General features: G+C 38.7%; 2 protein-coding genes across 2 annotated transcripts in view; both read right to left on the bottom strand.

Annotated features, from left to right (window-relative positions):
- Positions 1-1,933: 1,933 nt before the first annotated feature.
- On the bottom strand, positions 1,934-8,940 carry LOC138151475 (carbonyl reductase [NADPH] 1-like). The gene is made up of 3 exons (XM_069074970.1): positions 8,652-8,940; positions 6,880-6,987; positions 1,934-2,655 (listed from the first exon to the last, which is right to left on the bottom strand). Exons 1-3 carry the CDS (start codon positions 8,923-8,925, stop codon positions 2,219-2,221), a joined length of 819 nt encoding a protein of 272 aa, XP_068931071.1. The 5' UTR covers positions 8,926-8,940; the 3' UTR covers positions 1,934-2,218.
- A 9,904-nt stretch (positions 8,941-18,844) lies between these two features.
- The window catches only part of LOC138151474 (carbonyl reductase [NADPH] 1-like), a 3,456-nt gene continuing 493 nt past the window's right edge, over positions 18,845-21,807 (bottom strand). Inside the window, exons 2-3 of the mRNA XM_069074969.1 lie at positions 20,508-20,615; positions 18,845-19,517 (exon numbers count right to left, since the gene is read on the bottom strand). Coding sequence (XP_068931070.1) covers positions 19,081-19,517; positions 20,508-20,615 — 545 coding nt within the window. The 3' untranslated portion in view covers positions 18,845-19,080. The remainder of the gene's footprint in view (positions 19,518-20,507; positions 20,616-21,807) is intronic.

The following is a 21,807-nucleotide window of genomic DNA, read 5'->3' as shown; positions in this document are numbered from 1 at the left end:
CATCCAACTAGAGACTGGGCAGGCTAGGGGGAGCAATGTCCAGTTTCTTGGGCCACACAAGCATCCTGAGGGCTAGCACCATTGTGGCCAAACATGTTTTCACTGGCTCGTAACCCCTATCTTGCCATCTTGTTCTATTCACGTCTAGGAATCTCCCTTTTCCCTTTTCCTCACCCCCACCAAACTAAAACCCTTCTTTCTTCTAACTCGAAAGAGGTAGATAATGTTTTAGCTGTTCCAGGGTATTCCTGATCCTCAGCAAATATATTTTGCTGCTTAAGGTGCCAAATTTAAGAAATAATTACCTGTGTCTTTTTTTTTTTTTGGAGGGGGGAAGGCAGGGCAATTGGGGTTAAGTGAATTGCTCAAGGTCACATGGCTAGTAAGTAAGTATTAAGTGTTTGAGGCCTGATTTGAACTCAGATCCTCCTGACTTCAGGGCCAGTGTTCTATTCACTGAGCCACCTAGCTGCCCCTGACCTGTGTCTTTTGACTTCAGGGCAGCAATAGTTGTTAATCTCAAAATACCAATTTGTGATATGTACTCTTAAGCAAAACCCCAAAGGACCTATTTACCATCCAAAATCTGAGGAAGGCCTCCTGAAAAAAAAAACAAACAGCCAAACAATCCCGCTGAAAATATTCTGGAGTCAATCTTTCGGTGCAGTGTCTGTCCTGGGATTTGATGACTATGTCAGGGTTGGGTGGGTAATACCTAAAGGTCCTTGAAGAAAGTAGGAAGAATTCAGTGGGTCAAGGGAGAAAAGTAGTTGGGGAGAGATTAGGTGGACTCCCTTCTGACTGCTGAATGCAGCTCCTGCTTCTTGTTTTTCCCTGAGTGGGGACATTCTTATCAGGAGATTTTCCCTGCTCTTTGGCTGTCTCAAGCTGTGCCATGGAGGGCCTGCCATTTCAATTCAGGGCAGGTCCTTCAACATTCCCCAGAGCATCCAAGGGTCAACATCTCTTCCCCACATTGAAAGAGGTTCAGAGTGGCTCTGAAAGAACAACAAAGTACAGGAGTGGCTAGGTGGCTCAGTGAATACAGCAACGACCCTGGAGTAAGGAAGACCTGAGTTCAAATTTGAACTCAGACACTTAACATTTAACTAGCCATGTGATTTTGGGCAAGTCACTTAACCCCAATTGCCCCTCCAAAAAAAAGCAAAAAAGAAGAAGAAGAACTGCAAAGTATTAAGCAGATACTTTATGGGAGGACAAATTGAAGCAATAATAATTACCTTTTGCCTCACAATTACAACTTAACCTTTAAATAGCAACTAATTCGAACCTGTATAGGTAGGGTCTCATTGGATCCTGTGATTCACACAGAAGCAGTTTGGGCTGAGAGTTAGCTGCTAAGATTCAGAGGAAGTTCAATGACTCACACAAGATCACATAGTAAGGAGCAGACCTGGGATTCAAACCCAGATTCTGGTTACAAATCCTCTGCTCTTTCTACTACACTGATTCAGTTGGATTTCCCCATTTGTCTTTGAGCTTCAATTTCTCCCAACAAAACCCATATACATTTAATTCTGCATTATTTGTTGAGCACAATCTTTTCTTAAGGAGTATGCTTAAATTAGTAATCTTCCAAGATGCATTAGTACCACTCAAAAGATCCTAAAATTTACCAAGGATCTTGGGAATTATAAGAGAAGTCTTGCATTCTCATAGAAGCTTTGTAACAGAGGTAGCTTGCAATATGGCATCAGAAGGTATTTCACCTAAAGGTCACCTTGACAGCCTCTGAGGAATGACCCAGTAAATGCCCCAAAGCACATGTATCCCCCCTGAACCCTGTGGTCTTGACTGGTTATATTGGCATTTTTTCAGCATAAGGAACCTGCATACATTACCTATTTCTGTGATGAAGCAAATTCTGCAGGTAAAACTTGGTTAGGAATGACTAAAATTTCAGATTAATTAATTTATGATTTAGTGGTAGTTTTGGGAAAACTTTTTATTCCATTTAGACAAACATAATTTTGAATTTTTTTCCTACATTACAAATACTGAGTCATTACAAATCTTAGTCATTACAAAATGTCTCACTAATTATCAGGCAACTAAAAGTGAGTTATATGAATTCACTGTGACAATTAATAAAGGTAAAAAATGTACTTTAATTTTTATTTCTTTCTAAATGCACTTTTAAATCAAATCTGAAATGTGTAGCACTGAAGTATTACTAGAAAGGATTCACAAATTAAATTTACCCTTTTTCAACCTTTTTCTCTGATACAAACTGGCCATGTGGTTCTGTAACACCTGGGGGTAAAAGAGCCAAATAAACTGGGGTCTCAACTCCTTCCTTTACACTTTTGGGAGCCTTGGGTCCCGCCATATCAGTTCTCACCCATCCTGGGCAGCAGGCATTCAGAAGAATATTATCAGCTTTCCTCTGCTCATTCAGCTGCCTGGCATGGATTCTTGACAAGACAGTGACTCCAATCTTGGACACTCCATAAGCAGTGTTAGGCCAACCTTCCTTCTGGTGCACTCCGTTCTTTGCATCTTCCACAAACTTCTTCATGAGTCCCACCAGCTCTTCCTCTGTGATTGTGTCGCTCCTAAATATCTGCTGTAGTTCTGGGCTGCACTTTTTAAGAGAAAGTACACTCATCATGCTAGAGACATTCACCACTCTACCTGTAATAAAAGATAGGGAGACATCTGAAATCATATTGTTCTTTCAACCATTGTTTGAAATAATTCATAGTTCACAGTTATTTCTTCATTAAGTTACCTGATATTGTGAGATACATGTATATTTTTAATAGTTGGGAATGCAACTCCTTTTTGGTAGGATGGGGAATTATGGTTTGTTTGTCCACACATTGAAAAATCTTTTATCAAAGGAAAAATCAATGAAATGAATGAAAAAAATATAAAGTGCTTTCTATATGTCAGGTACAGAGCTACATTTGAGTATATGAACATAGATGGCAATGTGTGGAAGAATTGAACCTATCAGTATTTAATCAACATTTAATTAAACACTTTTCTGATACAGTGTGAGGAAATTCCCAGTTAAAAGTCATTATAAATTCATGAAAACTATCCAAACACCAAATTGCCTTTGGCTCTATTTAGATATCTTTGCATGTTTTTTTTTTTTTTTAGTTTTAGTTTTTTGCTTTTTTGCCTTTTTGGAGGGCATTGGGGTTGAGTAACTTGCCCAAGGTTACATGGCTAGTTTTGTGTGTGTGTGTGTGGGGGGGGGGGTATTAAGTGTTTGAGGCCGGAACTGAACTCGGGTCCTCCTGATTCCAGGGCCTGTGCTTCACTCACTGTGCCACCTAGCCACCCCATCTTTGCATGTTTTTAAAATGGTAATAAACAAAAATCTTCCTTTTGATAGACAATTGTAACATATGTATAAGTAAGTAGGTAATGCTGAGTAGAAATGAGAGAGGGTACTACCCGGAAAGAGCTTATGATGACTTATAAAAACATTTCCTGATACATAGGGGCTTCCCAGCAGTGGGCACTGAAGCTCTACCTGGTAGACCTGGTAGTTCAGAGGTTAGGTTATTTTCCCTCTAGAGAACGCCAGCCAATCATGCAACTTTCCTAACTGCCTTTCCACACTTTGACTGGGATTCTGTATAGGGAGAATAACAGGCTCTGAACCAATCTGTGGAGGTGATGTAATGCTAAAGTTGTCCCATGGAATTTGAATTAAGAGCCACTAGGTAAATAGAGAACCTTGGTATTTGCCATGAAGTCTTTTTGTGTTTGTTTGTTTTTAAATGTTATTCTTTGTATTGCAGGGAGAAAATAAAGGCATTTAACTTTTTAAAATGCTACAGCATTGTTACAACCAAGAAGACATACCAAATGAGAAGGCCTAAATGGATCACAGTCTATAATGCTGGAAGTTATACAGAAACTGATGAGATCACAGGTCCACTAGTAATTTATCTCAAATGGATCTGTGATCCAAGTGTTTCAGAAATTCCTTCCAATAAGCACCCCAGCCATGCCTTGCATTACCCTTATTTATGTCCTCCCATATGGTTAGTAGAGGTAGAGCTCTATGGATTTTGCTGGAAACTTTCCTCATTTTCTCCTGACATCACTCTGTCTATTTACCTGTCATCCGTTGCTCTCACCATGTGACTGGCCCATGTTCTCTGCTTATCACATAAATGCTCTTTTATCATTCTCTGGAGTTCCTCATTGTTTTTATGTTGTAGACAGCTAATACCCATCAGAAACCTCTCTACTTCCTCCCATGTTGAGTAATGAGTTTTTAATCCTTTAGAGACTGCTATATTCTATGACTTATTTTCATATAGCAACAATGGTGAAATGTTGGTATTAAAAAAATGAACCTAAAGGAGATCTGCAATTTCTCAGAATCGATCCAGCCTGCTCTCTTACCACTGTTTAACTCAGGGCCCGAGAGTATATAAATCTCTGTATTTCTCTATTTGGGATAGGTAATTCAGGTGTTCTGTCAGGTCATGACTTAAAACAGGAAAAAAGGGCAGGCTAGAGGGCCTGGGGGAAATTTGTAATTGTCCACATATACATTTAGTTATGCCTTGTGAATGCACTATATATGAATATACACAAAAACATGCACGTACATCTGTATATATATATATGTGGACAAACAGTTGATGTCACAACAGATGTCACAACAAAAATTATATTTTCCTTTTCGATGACCTTCTGATCATAAATGTTAGTTGAAGGCATAAAAAGGGGAGAAGCATCCTTTTTTTTTTTTTTTTTTTGCTTTTTCGCAGGGAGAAGGCTGGGCAATTAGGGTGAAATGACTTGCCCAAGGTCACAGGGCTAGTGAGTGTTAAGTGTCTGAGTCTGGATTTGAACTCAGATCTTCCTGAATCTAGGGCAGGTTCTCTATTCACTCCATCACCTTGCCACCCCAAGAGACAGCCTTTGATAATGGAGATCAGCAGTATCCAAATTGTTGAGAAATTCTTTAGATATTTCTGTGGATGACATTGTGCTGATTGCCTTAAAACATTTACAAACTTTTAGTCTCCATACCAGAAAGACAAAGTTTATACAATAATTTTAGCAGGTTTTTTGTTGTATTCTTTTCATCTTTAAATATCCTTGGGATTACTTTTCATAGTTGGATCTCTTACTAAGTTTTCTTTAAACTCTTTTTACACTCCTCTGCTTCAGGAGATGACGAGGCTTATAATTATCCTGTAGCCTTCCTCAAAAGAATTTGTGAATGAGCATATATTCTAAGTCAGTGTGGTCTTCAATGGCCATTTCCTTGTGTAACATATCATGTCTGTGGGTTAAGGAGCTTTCTCAACTCTTTTCACTTCCTTGTTGTGTCAACTTAGTGACACTGGTTAAGCATCTAGCTAGATAAAAGTATTTGACTCAGGGTTGACATACTTTCTCTTGTCCATGATTGACAACTGCTTGGTTAGTAAAAATCAGTTTCATTTTTACACCATGGATTTCCTATCATTATTAGTATACAAAGTCTGACTTTTAATTCTGATGAGGCGATGATTTGACTATATCACAGATATCTGATTAAGGGCAATTCCCACACAGTGAATACCATATTCCTCTGTTTCTGTATAATCTACAAGTCTTTAGATTTGGCATCTAGGAATAGGGAGGGGATCAGTTCAATGCTGTGTAATAGGGTGTTGGGGCACTGTGTGTGGGATGTGCACACTTTGAACCATTTTCTCCATCACCTTCTTAAGTCTAGAAAATCCACAATAAATCAAGCTCTTATTTATAACAGTTGTTGATTTCTGAGGTGTAACTATTTATGACAGAAATTTAACATTCAGCTTGGGTTCAAGCTGGTTCCAGCATAGCCTTATAGACTCCTGATAGGCTGTGTAACTTGTTACTATAAATTTTGACCTATTGCTTTTCTGACTATTCAGGTCTCTCTGGAGAATTAGAAAATGAAACCTTCTGATTATCTCAAATATCACTGGCCCCCAGGAAAAAGATAATCTGTACAATAATGTTCTGTCATCCAGGTAAAGATACATCTTCAAGATGATAAAGCACTTCTTACTCCAAAGACTGTCTTAACTCATCTGAGTGGAGGGCAGATATGGTAAACATTTACACTATAGTTGTCTTATTCTAAAGATCAGGATTTTTTTCTGTTACATTTTTTTTAAATTTCTCTTTTCCCAACTGTATGCTTACTTTACCTAAAGCATGTGCCAATACATGAAAAGTGAGGGGATTCTTCTGAAGCAGGTTTCCCTCAATTCTCTACATAAAAAAAAACAAACAAACAGATGTATTTAAGTAAGACTCAGGTGGTAGGATGAATAGTTACATTTTCATTGACCAACCAGGAGATCTCGTTCAGAAAAAAGCTTCCTCTGAAGATGTTGGAGGTGTCCCAAAATGTATTTTTCAAAGAATTAAAAATTAAATTTGTTACCTTTTGGAATAAATAACTTTTTATGTCTCTATGTGGGTGGAAAAACTTCCTGAATTCTCTATGTTCTTTTTGGGGAGGAGTCTTGACAGCAGAGGTAGTTTAATCCTTTCACTCCCCTCCCTCGCCCCTCCCTTTTTTTTTTTTTGCTAAGTCATACTAGATATGACTTATTTAATGTTGGAGAACATTTCCCAATGTCCCTGACCTAAAAGGGTGGGACATATGTATCAAGAAAGAAATAGGAGTGGCATTAGAGATAATCAAATCTAATTTATTTTTCTTTAAAACTGTCAGAATAAAGGCCCAGAAAAACAAGGATTATCAGACAAGGCAACATTGTTAGAATTGGAGCCAGAACTCAGATCTTTTGTTTAGTACTAAACGTTTGATAATTCTAGATATTTTCTCCTTGCATAAACAAGGTTAGTACTTTGTATTCCAGATATTGATTTTACCTTGGGGTTTTATCAGAGGCAGTAATTCTGCAGATACAGCTCTGGTGCCAAAAAAGTTGGTTTGCATGGTCACCTCAGCTTGAATAGGAGAAGGTGTGGTATCAGCAACTAAAAAAAGAAAGGAGGGGGAGGGAAAAAAAAAGAGAAGAACATGAAGAATAAATTAAACAGGAATCAATCTGAATGTTTCTAGCAGAAATTCACATCATTTTTAAAAAGGAGCTGGGTGGGGAGGAGAAGTGAGAGGATGTAGATAAACATTTCTATAGCTCCTACTCTGTGACAGACACTTTAACAATACTTTCTCATTTGATTCTCGCGATAACCCTTGGAGGTAAATGCTTTTATTATACCCATATGTAGCAGCAAGCACCCCAAGCATCCTCAGGGTTTGCAGCTACCACAGGTTCTTGGATCTGCTTTGTTAAAGGAAAGCAACTCAAAATGGGTTAACAAGCTTACTTTTTAATCAGTCAGACATATATCATTTACTTTGTTCAGGAGAAAAGGTCAGCACCCTGAACCTCAAAGTATACAGGCATAATTATCAAGACAGAAACATCAAGTAGACAGATTTCCAAACTGTCCAACCATTACATCCATACCCAGTCAACATCTGGGTTTCCACATTCTGGGTTTTTCAAAGCCGGGGGACTCTCAACATCGGCTTCCCAGAATTCAGATCAAATCACAGAACACTTCTCAAAGTGAGTCCCAAAACAAAGCTACACATCAGGGCTTATATAGCCTTCTCCTGGCTCAGAGAATGTAACAACCTTATTGACTCACTGGCCAATCAAGAAATATCTACTGAAAAACAAGCCTCCCACCCCAGGCTTCAGGTGCACATTAGCCTAGGGGCAGGGAAGATCTTTAAAATTTACATTTCCATTACACCATATTAATTAGTTAAGCAGCCTAAGGCAACCAGAACTTAAGTGACTTGACAAAGGTCACACCAGAACTAAGTGTCTGAGGCTATAGTTGAAACTTGATCTTCCTGACTCCAGGCCCTGTGCTTTCTAACCATTTGGACCCTTAGAGTTGAAGGAAAAAGTAGAATAATTCAATAAAGTGTCCTGATGGGTGAATATGGTCCTTAACCAAGTTTGAAAGTCTTGGTAAAGGCTTAGATTTCTTAGAGAAAGTATATACAGAAATGCACTTTGTGAATACCTAAACGGGAGACATTCTTGGAGGGATACATTAACATTACCTAACCCGAAACTTCCAGGGCATTTGATACCTCCTGTCAAATAAGAGTTACATCAAGATGACTAGTCAAGTTCAAATATTCAACAATTTGAATCAAGAAGCACTTACTGACTAAATCATATCGCGACAACACCTACACTCGTAGATAACTAGGAGATATAAACAAAATGATAGAAGGAAATTTCACGAGTTAGAGTCAAATAGATGGATCAGTGGATAGAGGACGTGTCCTGTAATTAGGAAGAACTAAGTTCAAATTCGGACCCAGACTCTTACTACCCAGTGACTTTGGGCAAGACATTTCACCTCTGTGTGCCTTGATCCTCTGGTTTTCCAGGAAACTGCAAACCACTCCTTTAGGCAGTTAGGAAGAGTGAGATGCTCCTGTGAATAACAGAATGAATTAACAACCTGTCGCCATTACAGGTCCTGTATTCTAAGGTCACTCACCCCACAGATCTTTTTTCCTGGAGTGAGGAGTTCTGTATTTCACATGCAACACAATCAATTTGAGCGACTTTCATTCACACACACAGTCTCACTCGCCCGTGTTCTACTTTTGAAGGCCATCCCAGCGTTGTTGATCAGCACATCCACACCCCCATACCGCTCCTTGAGAAATCCCCGCAGGGTCCGAATGCTCTGCGGGTCAGTGATGTCCAGCTGGTGGAAAAGAGGGTTCAGCTTCTTCACAGCCTCCTGGCCCAGGGTTGGGTTCCTGGAGGTGAGAATCACGTCCCCAGAGAATTTCTTGCACAGATCGCGCACGATGGCGAAGCCGATCCCCTTGTTACTCTCGGTCACCACGGCCACTCGGCTGCGGGAAGACATGACTCGGCTTTGGTAGAGGGCAGGAGGTTCAAGACACTGAACTGAGGCTGGAGCGGAGATGCAGTATGGAGAAAGCGGACAGGGCAGCGGGGGCGAGTGAACTTTTGCTTGAGTTGTGCCTGGCGCTGGTTATAAAGCCCAAAGTTCGGCGCAAATCCTCCCGCATCATCCACCAGCCCCCATCTCCAACCCGCCCTCCCCTCCACTTTCACAACTTCCCGCACTCCGGCCTCCTTCTGACTACTGGTAGAGCACGAATATAAAATTTTCCAGCTTCTCTCCTCCCCAGTCCCACAAGCGTCTCTCTCCTCTAAAGCAGAATAGCCAAAGAGTCCTAGATTTGTAAATTCCAGGTGGAGGAGTAAAACAAAACACAAAACACTGAACCGCAAACCGTTACGAGGGTTTATTCGAATCTTTTCTGTAGTTTCTCGGATAATTATTTAACTTAGAAATATTTTCTTTTCCCATAATTAGTTTTGAATTTTCTAAAAAATTTTTTTTTCTAGAACTTTCCAAGTTCCCTACAATGAGCCGCTAAAAGTCTTGGTTCAATGCACCCAGGTGGGGTGGCAGAGCAGGGAGTTGTATACTTGGAAAGTGTCCAAGATACTCCCAAGTTCCAAAGAAGTAGTGGGAAATATCTGGAAAAAAGTTGGTTCTGTCATTGATTATCAGTTTACCCTGAGAGGATTTATGGGTAATAGGACTAAAGCTGCTTCAAGTGTCTGCAGATATTCTAAGGAATATGCCTCCATAAATCTCCTGACCTGCTCAGATCATTTCCTCTATCCCTGTGGTGCCTGACTGTTTGCAGGATGCATGGTCCTTTGATTTTGAGTTTTTGATGTTCTGTTGTTTGCAAAACCATCACCCCTTCAGGAAGTTTCTATTAAGCACTTGCTTTCATCCAATCTCTACATTCAGTGCTGAAAGTACAAATATAAAAGTAAGGTAGTTCTTGCCCTCAGGGAGGACACATTCTTCTGTTGGAATAGAAAATATTCACAGATGAGTAAATATTAAATGTATACAAATGTATTCGGGAAGCAGCAGGAAAGGGGCACTAGCAACTGGGTGAGTCAGGAAAAGTCTCCAGAAAACTTTAAGAAGAACCTTGAAGCTGTTTAGAGGCTGCAAAAGTACATGGAAGGAAGAAGACCATGGTAGGAATGGGATGACAGCTGGGGAAAAGATGTGGAGGCAGGAGATTGAATGTCTCATTCAGCAAGATGTCCCATATGTACAGTATCATAAAATGCCAAGAAGAGGGTTGATGTGGCCAGAGGAATGTGGAAGCAGCCTGGAAATACAAGTAATGTTGTGAAGTACTTAAAGAAACCTGATACACAGATATCCACTTGTCTCCAATTTTTGCTCCCACTTGAAAAATACACACATATATAGACACACAATACATTTATTATTAGTATATTATAGTGAATATATTTTTATATTGATTGATGATCATATTGATATGTTTTGTTATATTAAATATATTGATGTGTGAACATATTTGAAGAAATAGCAAAAATCTGGAATTCTATGGATACATATATACACCTATACATATACACAGAGATGTATATAGACACAGACAAAACTGGTCTTCAGAATAAGATTTATACAGACAATGACTACAATAATGTAAATAAAAGCAAGACTTGAAAGTCACAGAAACTCTGATTAATGATAATAACCAATCTTAGCTCCTGAGAGCAGATGAACTCATGTTCCTCCTCTTGGTAGAGAAGTAGGAGACTCTGAAGGTAGGAGGGGACAATGTGACATCAGATGTAGGTGGCTTTGCTTGTATTTTCAAATATGGTCTAATGAGGTATTATTTTGGAAAATGACTGTTATATTAAAAGGTATGTGTTATAGACACACACTCATAAATAGGTGTATATATAGAGAGAGGCAGTGTGGAGCACTGGATGGAGAGCTGTCTTTGGAGCCAGGAGGATCTGAGTTTGAGTCCTGCCTCTGTCAGGTGCAAACTATGTTCCTGGATAACTCATGTCACCGCTCAGTGCTCTCAGCAGCTTTCCAAGACTTTAAGTTACAGAGAGCCTGATCTGCATTGGTAGAGGAAATAACTCACAAGGAGCTCCCTAGTAGAGTTAAATCACAAGACTAATCTCTATCCCTATCCCTGTGTGTGTGCACATGCATGTATACACCTGTGCAGAGATATATGTATTCACACACATTGGGATATGTAGAAATTCCTTACAGCCACATATATGGACAGAAAGAGCTAATGCTTCAAGGAAAAGTATATGGAAGAAAATGAGAGAATGTGTCAGTCAGGACTAGGGCCGCTGGACCTCTGCGATCTCATGCCCACTCCTCAGCCTCTTTACAAAATAAAAAGAATGCTGGTTTTCAAGATGCTTGGAAACCATTTAAGAAAGATAGAAGGTGAGTGTAGAATTTAGTTGCCACAGGTAAGAGTCATTTTAGTATTGACTTAGCATCTTTTCTCCCCACCAATCCTTTTCCCAAAGGTTGGAGTAAGCTTGGGCTCCAAGGTCAAGGTCATCTGGTGTCTGAGTAATTTGCCCTCAGGTGCAGTCTGATAGCCCCTGGAGGTTTAGAGAAGGTTGGGTACACCTTCTACAGACAGCCCCACCCATCTCTCCTCACTTGGGCAGAGCTCCCAAAGGTATCAGTTCATTCCTCTTCATTATATCCTTCAAGCCTCTGCCAGAGCCATCTTGCTAAGTTTTGATGGGATAGTTACTTCTCTATTCAAAACCCTTCAGTGGCTTCCCATTGCTTAGCAAGTCACATATAAGTACAATGTCATTCAGAGTCCTTCTGCAAGCTGATTTCAACCTGATTTCTGATGCTTATCCCAGGCTACTCCCTTGTTCTATTTTATATTCTAGCATCTAGCCAAACTCTTCCTTTTGTCCTGTTCTCTTTTTATTCCTTTGCTCATACCTATCACTAGAGTGTATTTCATCCCAGCAGTGAATGGTGGGTGGTGAGGATGGTGTCAGGATATATATGTTTGTGTTGGGGGAGGGGGTCAGTAGTAGTGCTCTGTGTGTGTGAAAACCCATACGTATACACATCCATGGAGTGATGATGGCTTCAGGGGTCAATTCAAGTGTCACTTCCTACAAGGAACTTTTCCTTATCCTTTCAAGGAGGTTCACAGATAAGGGAAAAGGTCTCCTTCAGTTGCACTTTGCCTTCTATTTTTTCATTTGTTTGGATCTGTTTTATAGTACCTTGATTTCTCATAAAGTCATTAGCTTCCAATTGCTCCAATATAATTTTGAAGGGGTGAATTCTCTTCAATGAATTTTTGAAATTCTTTTTCCATCTGGCAAATTCAGCTTTTTAAGCCATTTTTCTCCTCATTGTCTTTTTGGGCTTCTTTTGCCATTTGAGTTGGTCTATTTTTTAAGATGTTATTTTCTTCAGTATAGTTTTGAGTCTCCTTTAGCAAGCTATTGACTCACTTTTCATGTTTTTCTTGCATCATTCTCATTTCTCTTTCCAATTTTTCCTCCACTTCTCTTACTTGATTTTCAAAATCCTTCTTCAGCTGCATGGCCTGTAACCAGTTCATATTATTCTTGGAGGCTTCTGATGCAGGAGTTCTGACTTTGTTGTCTTCCCCTTTTCTATGATTTGATCCTTTTTGTCCCCAAAAAAGAATTCTATGGTCTGTTTATGCTTCCTCTGCTTGCTCATCTTGCCAGCCAATTACTTGACTTGAGCTCTTTGCCATGGTAGATCTCTGCTTCCAGAATGCAGAGAGCTTTGTCCCAAATTGCTGGGGTTTTTGCGGCTGCCAGAGCTTTTAGGAGAGCGCCCTCTCTGCCGCTTCCACAAGCTCTGGCTCACTGGTCACACAGTCCAGGAGCACCACCCAAGACTGAAATCCAGATCCAAGCAGGTTAAAGCAAAAGTGACTGGAAGTGTTGAAAGCACCTAATTTTGAAAAGGAACAGGATCAAAGTAGAGAATAGAACAAGAGGGGGGTGGGATGCAATGGAGGGGAAAATAGTCAGTCTTTCACAATATATCCACTATGGAAATATTTTGCATAGATACACAAGTACAACCTATATTGAATTGCTTATCTTCCCTGTAAGGCTGGGTGACTAGGGAGGTAGGAAAAGAATCTGGAATTCAAAGGTTTAAAATCAAATGTTTAAAAAATATATTATTATTGTTATTATTATTATTAGTAGTAGTATTTTACATGTAACTAGGAAATAAGATATACAGGCACTGGGGCATAGAAATCCACCATGCCCTACTGGAAAGTCAGAGGGGGTATGGAGGGAGATAGAGGAGAGAGCAGATTGGGGGAGGGGATATTCAGTGGGATGGCTGTTTTGGGGTGGTGGGTAGGGGAAAATGGGGAGAAAATTTGTAACTCAAAATCTTGTGGAAATGAGTGATGTAAACTAAAAAATAAAATAAACTACAAAAAAAAGAAAAAAGAGAGAAGAGAACTGAAGAAAGTACAGAAAAAATCAAACAAGACAACTTTCAAAGAAACATTGAATTAAATACTAAAAAAAAGAATATAATGGAAATATAATCCTGTATGTTGTACTTTGCACATGGTTATGGTTTTTTTCAATGTCCCTTAACTTCTGAATAAAACAGTTAAAAGATCACCAAGAAAGAGAGAGCATGGAGTGCAAGCTAGACATGTCAGCATTGTTATTTGACATCTAAAAAAAGCTAATGAACATTTTTTTAAAAAAAACCAAAATTGTAATTTTATTGGTATATTCCCCTTGTGGAAACTACCACTTCACATCCATCTCCTGCCCTGTAATTTGCAATTTTAGAGTGTTGCCTGCAAACTTAAGCTTCATTAAGAGAGGAGGAGCATCCAAAATGATATATATTTTGGTCACACTATGTTTTTGTCTGATTAGGCATCTGGAATATTGTGTTAAATTATGAATGCTACATTTTAGAAAGGACGTTGGCAGAATGAGGCAAATGTAGAAGAGGTTATCAGGATGCTGAAAAAAATTGGATAGCATGCCATATGAAGATTTGCTGAAAGAAATGCTTGTGGTTAGCCTGTGAGGAAAAGTGAACCCTAAGGGAAGACATCCTAGCTGGTTTCCAGGTATTTGAAGAACTATCTTGTGGATGATTTTATTTCTCTGTAGCTCGCAGAATTAAGAGCTAGGATGGGAGCACTGGAGCTAAGATGGAGCAGAATTAGAATTCCCTGTTTTAATCACTGAAAAATCTTGATTGAAAAATCCATTTTTCCCCCTTTTAATGTTTCTTTATTGGGTAGGGTTTTTGTAGCAATGTGGACATTTTAAAAATGTACTTAACAGTTCTGCTTTATTTTCCTTCATGAGTTTTTAATGCTTTTGTATATGGTCATAGAATCTCAGAATTGTTTTGAAGTAAACTTTTTTTTTTGTTTGCCTTTTGGAGGGCAATTGGGGTTAAGTAACTTGCCCAAGGTTACAAGGCTAGTTTTTTTGTGTGGGTGTTAAGTGTCTGAGGCGGAACCGAACTTAGGTCCTCCCGACTTTACTCACTGCGCCACCTAGCCGCCCTTGAAGTAAACTCTAATGTCTAGTGATGTGGAGCATTTTTTCATGTTTCTAGCTAGTTTTGATTTTTTTTCCCCTTTGAGTGCTAACCATTCACAGCCTTTGACCATTTATCAACTGAGGAATGATTTGTTCAAAATTTGAACCAATTCCTTATATAGCTAAGAAAGGAAAGTTTTATCAGAGAAATTTCCTCCTGGTATTTTCCCCAGTTATCTCCTCTTTCAATTTTAGATGATTCGCCTTTGATTGTAATACACTTTAAAATTTTATGTGTTCAAAATTAATCATGTTAATTTCTTTGAAACTCTCACTTCTTTACTCATTACATCTTCTAGAATTGATAAATCTGAACTTTTTCCCATTGTTCTCAGACCTCTCAGTCTATCTCCCCATGCTGACTTGAGCTGGCAAACTGACTTACTGTGATTTTAAAAAAAGCATCCTGGTTGGATGTGTTCTATAAATCTTTGTGGAATTGTGGTGAGGAAGTTGAACTTTCCTTTTTCCTCCTTCTCTGCTATCAATCTTCCATTAATTTTTAGTTCTTACTTCTTTTTTTCCTTTTTTTATATAATTGCATTGTCATTCCAAAGTGTTCAGTGTTTTCTGTTTTTTGCATTCATGAAGTTTTATGTCCATTACATGGGTATTCTTAGTGAAGGTATTATTAACAATAAAGAAAGGTATATTTCTATTTCCATTCAGTTATTGTCAGAGGTCCATGAGAGTTCATTTTTGACAATCCTATTCAGGTCCCCAACTGGTTTCTTTTTCTTTTCCTAGTTAGAGTGGTGTAACTCAGTAGGCAATATATTGAAGTCTCCCCTTATTATATGTTTCATTCTTCACTCTGAGTCCTTCACCTCTGTATTAGGTGGTTTGGATGTTTCATCATTAGTCCTCTGAAATTGTGCTCAATAGAGTTTCTAATTCTTTCAGAGTTGTTTGTCTTGACCATATTGTTGCTGTTGTAGAAACTGTTCTAGTGATTCTTTTCATTGCATTCTGCCTCTGTTCATGCAAGTCTTCCCACATTTCTCCGAGAATATTTCCTTCACCATTTTTTACAGAACAATTTATATGCCACAACTTTTTCAGTCATTCCCCAATTTATGAGCTTCCTTTTGGATTCATATTCTTTGCAATCACAAAAAGAGGCATAAATATTTTTCTGAGAAGGAGAGGGGAGATAGGAAAGAGTATTGCCATGAAAACTCAGAGAGGAGAGAATATTTAGGAATGGCTGTTCAATGATGTCAAATGCAACAGATAGATCAGAAAGGATGCAGATTAAGAAAAGGTCATGAGACATAAGTGGAGTGCTGAGATCAAAAACCAGATTCCAAAGATCTGAGTGAGTAAGAGGGTTGTGTGCATCAATAATATTTATCAGTAGGGAAAGCGCTTCTTCTCCCCTGAAGAATAGTGGACTTGGCATCATATAAGAGAGGATAGAATACTCCCTCTACTATTATTTAGCCATGCTACCATAGACCATAACCATCCTTTAATTCTTTTGAGTCTCAGTTTCTATTATTTCTGAAGTATGTATTATAAAGACCTGTTGTGGTGTTCAAAGGTGATGTATATTAAGTGCTTTATAGACCATAATTTGTTATTGAGAGTTATTATTTTTTTGCAGGGGGGGAAGGTAGGGCAATTGGTGTTAAGTGACTTGCCCAAGGTCACACACTAGTAAGCATTAAGTGTCTGAGACTGGATTTGAACTCAGGTTCTCCTGACTCTAGGCTGGTCCCCCAAACCTGAGATCTTTCTCTTTTTTTTTGGAGGGGGGAAGAGAGTGGAATTGGGGTTAAGTGACATGCCCAAGGTCATATGACTAATTGAGTGTTAAGTGTCTGACACTGGTTTTGAAATCAGGTCCTCCTGACTCCAGGGCCGGTGCTCTATTCACTGCTCCACCTGGCCAGTCCGGGTTATCATTATTTTTTTCACTCTTATTAAAATTTTGTCTCCCAGTAATTTCTGGGCTTAAGTTTTTTTTTTATTTAAGAGACCTAAATTAACTAATCAACTTTAATGTCACCCCAAACAGTGTATCAGTGAAACTTTTAGCTCTCTCAAAGGGTATCAATGGCCTCCTAATGTCCAATTCAAAAGGCTGCCATCCTTTTCTCTTTTTGGGGGGCTTCCATGTGGCATTGTTCATGGGCAAATCACTGCTTCTCTTTTAGACTCAGTTTCCTCTTCAAGCCGTGGGGCTAATAATACTTATGTCATCGTTCTCTTAAGATTGATGCAGGGACTACAGATCTAGTGATTTACTCTCATTTTTTTAGTCTTGATGTCAATCATACATTTTACATAGCAACAGCAACACTGTGCAATGATTAACTATGACAGATTTGTCTCTTCTCAGCAATACAATGACTTAAGACAATTCCAAAAGAGTCCAGATAAAGAACTATGGAGTCTGAATTCAGAGTGAAGCTTACTACTTTCACTTTTTTTTGCTTTTTTTTTTCTTTGTCATGATTTTTCCCTTTTGTTCTGATTCTTCTTTCACAACCTGACTAATGTGGCAATCTGTTGAACATGCTTGTACATATGTAGCCTATATCAGATTGCTTGTTATCTTGGGTATGGAGGGAGTGAGAAACATCTGAAACTAAAAATTTTACAGATATGAATATTGGGAAGAATCTTTACATGTAATTGGAAAAAATACTATTAAAGAAAAAAAGAAATGAGAATAAAAAAGCATTGCTCTCTGTCAATAGGATACCTCTATTCCCATGTACACCAATAAAATACTTCAAATAAGAAAGAAGATATATCCGATAAAGTATTTTTTGTACCAATTGTAAGTAGAGACTTTCACTTTATGTAGGATTGGAGTCTTCAAAAGGACTTCAAAAAACTCTGAAGAAAAACAATTGGGTACAATATAGGTGATTCAAAAAGATATTTGTATTTCAGGACATACTAAATGTCATATAAATGACATCTTTTGCTGCTACTATTTCAATTTAAGGCTTTAAAATCTTCCAACCAAAAAACTGGATTTTTTTTTCTTGAGTTCCATCCAGCTCCTCCTTACTCAATATGGGATTTTCTTGTCAGAGACACTGGAGTGTTTGCAGTTTCCTTTTCTAATTTTACAAATGAAAAAAACTGAGGCAAGCAAGATTATGTGATTTCCTCAGGATCACACAGCTAGTAAGTATCTGAGGCAAGATTTGAACTTAGGTCTTCCTGACTGCAAGTCCAGCCCTCTCTCCATTATGTCACTAAATTTCCCAGGCTGTCATTTAAGTGAAGTTCCTCTGGATTAAGAAGGTTGAGATGAAGAGTAGCAGAGCCCTTCAGTGTTCAGCCTCCATTGCCCTGGGCCAAGGGCAGCAAACAGTAGGAGGGCTTCTGAATGTAGAAATGTGCACCTCTGGCCAGAAGGGGCCTGTAGTCCCTTAGGGTTCAGATTTCTGTCATTTTAGACCAAGAACTGGCTGGCACCAGTAGACTTCTGCCCTGTCATCCAGAGGGGAAATAGTTGGCACTAGTGAAATGAGGAGTAGTAAAATGAATTCTATGTTGCCTGATAAGGAGTGAGGAAGGACAGGCAAGGACATACTGAATTTGACTCTTAGAGGCATCTGTCAAGAGCCTGGACTGGGGAGAACAGTGTTCAGTTTCTTGGGCCACACATGCATCTTGGGGGCTGGGACCATTGGAGCCAAACATGTTTTCACTGGCTCATAGCCCCTATCTAGGAGTCTCCCTTTTCCCTTTTCCTCACCCCCATGAAGCTAAAACCCTTCTTTCTTCTAACTCCAAAGATGTAGACAGCGTTTTAACTATTCCAGGGTATTCCTGATTCTTTTCAAATATTCCTTGCTGCTTCAGATGTCAAGTTCAAGAAATCATTGCCTGTGTCTTTTGACTTCAGGGCAGCAATTATGTTAATTTTAAATAAGTAATCTGATTAAATGAGTAATCTGCCAAGATGCATTAATACCACTCAAAAGGTCCTAAAATTTACAAAGGATCTTAGGAATTATAAGAGAAATCTTACATTCTCATAGAAGGAAGCTTTGTAATAGAGGTAGCTTGCAATATGGCATCAGAAGATATTTCACCTGAAGGTCACCTTGACAGCCTCTGAGGAATGGCCCAGTAATACCCCAAAGCACACGTCTCCCTTGCCCCCCCAACATTGTGGTATTGGCTGGTTATATTTCCATTTCATCAGCACAAGGAAACTGCATACATTACCTATTTCTGTGGTGAAGCGAATTCTGCAGGTTAAAATTGGTTAGCAATGACTAAAATTTCAGACTAATTAATTTATTATTCATTGGTAGTTTTGGGAAACTTTTTTATTCTATTTAGACAAACAGAATTTTGAATTTTTCCCCCTACATTACAAATACTGAGTCATTACAAATCTTAGTCATTACAAAATCTCTCAGTAATTGTCAAGCAACTCAAAGTGAATTATAGGAATTCACTGTGACAATTAGTAAAGGTATAAAATGTATTTTTAATTTTTATTTCTTTCTAAATGCACTTTTAAATCAAATCTGAGATGTGTAGCACTGAAGTATTACTAGAATGGATTCACAAATTAAGTTTACCATTTTTCAACCTTTTTCTCTGAAACAAATTGGCCATGAGGTTCTGTAACACCTGGGGGTAAAAGAGCCAAATAAACTGGGGTCTCAGCTCCTTCCTCTACACTTTTGGGAGCCTTAGGTCCTGCCATATCAGTTCTCACCCATCCTGGGCAGCAGGCATTCAGAAGAATATTATCAGCTTTCCTCTGCTCATTCAGCTGCCTGGCATGGATTCTTGACAAGACAGTGACTCCAATCTTGGACACTCCATAAGCAGTGTTAGGCCAACCTTCCTTCTGGTGCACTCCGTTCTTTGCATCTTCCACAAACTTCTTCATGAGCCCCACCAGCTCTTCCTCTGTGATTGTGTCACTCCTAAATATCTGCTGTAGTTCTGGGCTGCACTTTTTAAGAGAAAGTACACTCATCATGCTAGAGACATTCACCACTCTACCTGTAATAAAAGATAGGGAGACATCTGAAATCATATTGTTCTTTCAACCATTCTTTGAAATAATTCATAGTTCACAGTTATTTCTTCATTAAGTTACCTGATATTGTGAGATGCATGTATATTTTTATTTCACTGACCTTCAGGATGAAGAAAATCTGTACTATGCTCTATCATTCAGGTAAAGGTCAATCTTCAAGATGATAAAGCACTTCTTACTTCAAAGATTGCCTTAACTCATCTCAATGGAAGACAGTTAGTTACCTTAAACATTTAGACTATACTTCAATAGTTGCCTTATTCTAAAGATCAGGACTTTTTTCTGTTTCATATATATATATATATATATATATATATATATACATATATATACATACGTATGTATACACACACATATATTTAATTGCTCTTTGTCCAACTGAATGCTTACTTTACCTAAAGTACATGCCAAATACATGAAAGGTGAGGGGGCTTTTCTAATGATGAGTGTGATTTTAATGAATATCACATAATTATTCTTATAAATATTATTCTCCTTCATTCTGGGAATCCAAGGCCTTGAAGCAGGTTTCCCCCAATTCTCTACACAGAGATGTATTTAAGACTCAGGTGGTACGATGAATGGTTATATTTTCATCGACCAAACAGGAGATCTCATTCAGAAAAAAGATTCCTCTGAAGGTGTTGGAGGTGCCCCAAGCTGTATTTTTCTAGATATGACTTATTTAATGTTGTGAAACATTTCACAATGGCCCTGAACTAAGAGAGTGGAGAAACAGGCAGGAGTGGCATTAGAGATTAACAAATCTAATTTCTTCTTTTAAACTCTCAGAATAAAGGTCCAGAAAAACAGGGGTAATCAGACAAAGAAACATTGTTAGGACTGGAACCAGAATTCAGCTCTTTTGTTTAGTGTTAAACAATTGGTAATTCTAGATCTTTCCTCCTTGCATAAAGAAGGTTAGTACTTTATATTCCAGATATTGAATTTACCTTGGGGTTTTATCAGAGGCAATAATTCTGCAGATACAGCTCTGGTGCCAAAAAAGTTGGTTTGCAGTGTCACTTCAGCTTGAATAGGAAAAGGTGTGGTATCAGCCTCTAAAAAGAGAGGAGGGGGAGGGGAAAAAAGAGAAGAACATGAAGAGTAAGTTAAACTGTAATCACACTGAATGTTTCTAGCAAAGAAATTCACATAATTTTAAAAGGAGAAGGGGGGGGGAATAAGTATTTCCAAAGTTTCTACTATGTGACAGACATTTTACAAATATTTCCTCCTTTGATTCTCACTTCAACCCTTTGAGGTAGGTGCTTTTATTATACTCTTATTAGTTAAGCAGACCAAAGCAACCAGAAGTTAAGGGATTTGCCAAAGGTCTCACCAAAAGAAAGAGTCTGAAGCTCTATCAGAACCCGGATCTTCTTAACTACAGGCCCTGCTCTCTCCATCCACTGGGACACTTAGAGTTGAAGGAAAAATGAATAATTCACTAAAATGCCCTGATAGACGAGTGCAGTACATAACCAAGTTTGAAATTCTTGGTAGAGGCTTAGATTTCTCAGAGAAAGCATATGTAGAAATGCACTTTGTGAATACTTCAACAGGAGACACACTCGGAGGGATACAATAACATGGCATTTGGCACCTCGTGAGATTCAAAAGCTGAGATTTACAACAAGATGATTTGTCAAGTACAAATATTTAACAACTTGAATTCAAGCAGCGTTTACTGAAGAAACTATGTGCAAACAAAAAACACCAGTGGGCATATAACACACTGTAAAGAAACTGCCCCAGCTCAGGTGCCAACACTCTCCTATTCAACTACAACACGTAGATCAATAGGAGATATAAACATAATGAAAGAAGGAAATTTCACAAGTCAGAATCAAATAGATGGATCAGTGGATAGAGCGCGTGTCCTGTAATTAGGAAGAATTAAGTTCAAATTCGGACCCAGATTCTTACTACCCAGTGACTTTGGGCAAGACATTTCACCTCTGTGTGCCTTAATCCTCTGGTTTTGCAGGAAACGGTAAACCACTCTAGTATTTTTGCAGAGAAAACCTCATGGACAGCACGGTCTACGTGGTCAGGAAGAGTCGGATATGACTGAACAACAGAATGCATTAACAACCTGTCGCAATTACAAGTCCTAAGTCACTACTTTTTTCCTGGAGTAAGGAGTTCTATATTTCACAGGCAGCACAATCAATTTGAGTGCCTTTCATTCACACACACACACACACACACACACACACACACACACACACACACACACACACACACACA

This window comes from Petaurus breviceps, unplaced genomic scaffold (genome assembly GCF_028583685.1).
Source record: "Petaurus breviceps papuanus isolate PSGF00001 unplaced genomic scaffold, PetGlider_PUasm1.0 90897, whole genome shotgun sequence".
Taxonomy (NCBI): Eukaryota; Metazoa; Chordata; class Mammalia; order Diprotodontia; family Petauridae; genus Petaurus; species Petaurus breviceps.
This window is presented reverse-complemented; position numbering and strand designations above follow the sequence as displayed.

What these genes read in the sequence shown, in the direction of transcription:
- LOC138151475 (XM_069074970.1), bottom strand. Translation starts at nt 8,925, where the DNA reads ATGTCTTCCCGCAGCCGAGTGGCCGTGGTGACCGAGAGTAACAAGGGG. An exon ending in CGCTGGGATGGCCTTCAAAA is followed by an intron (nt 6,988 to 8,651) that starts GTAGAACACGGG and finishes TTCTTTTTTTAG; the next exon opens with TTGCTGATACCACACCTTCT. An exon ending in GCCTCTGATAAAACCCCAAG is followed by an intron (nt 2,656 to 6,879) that starts GTAAAATCAATA and finishes CTTTTATTACAG; the next exon opens with GTAGAGTGGTGAATGTCTCT.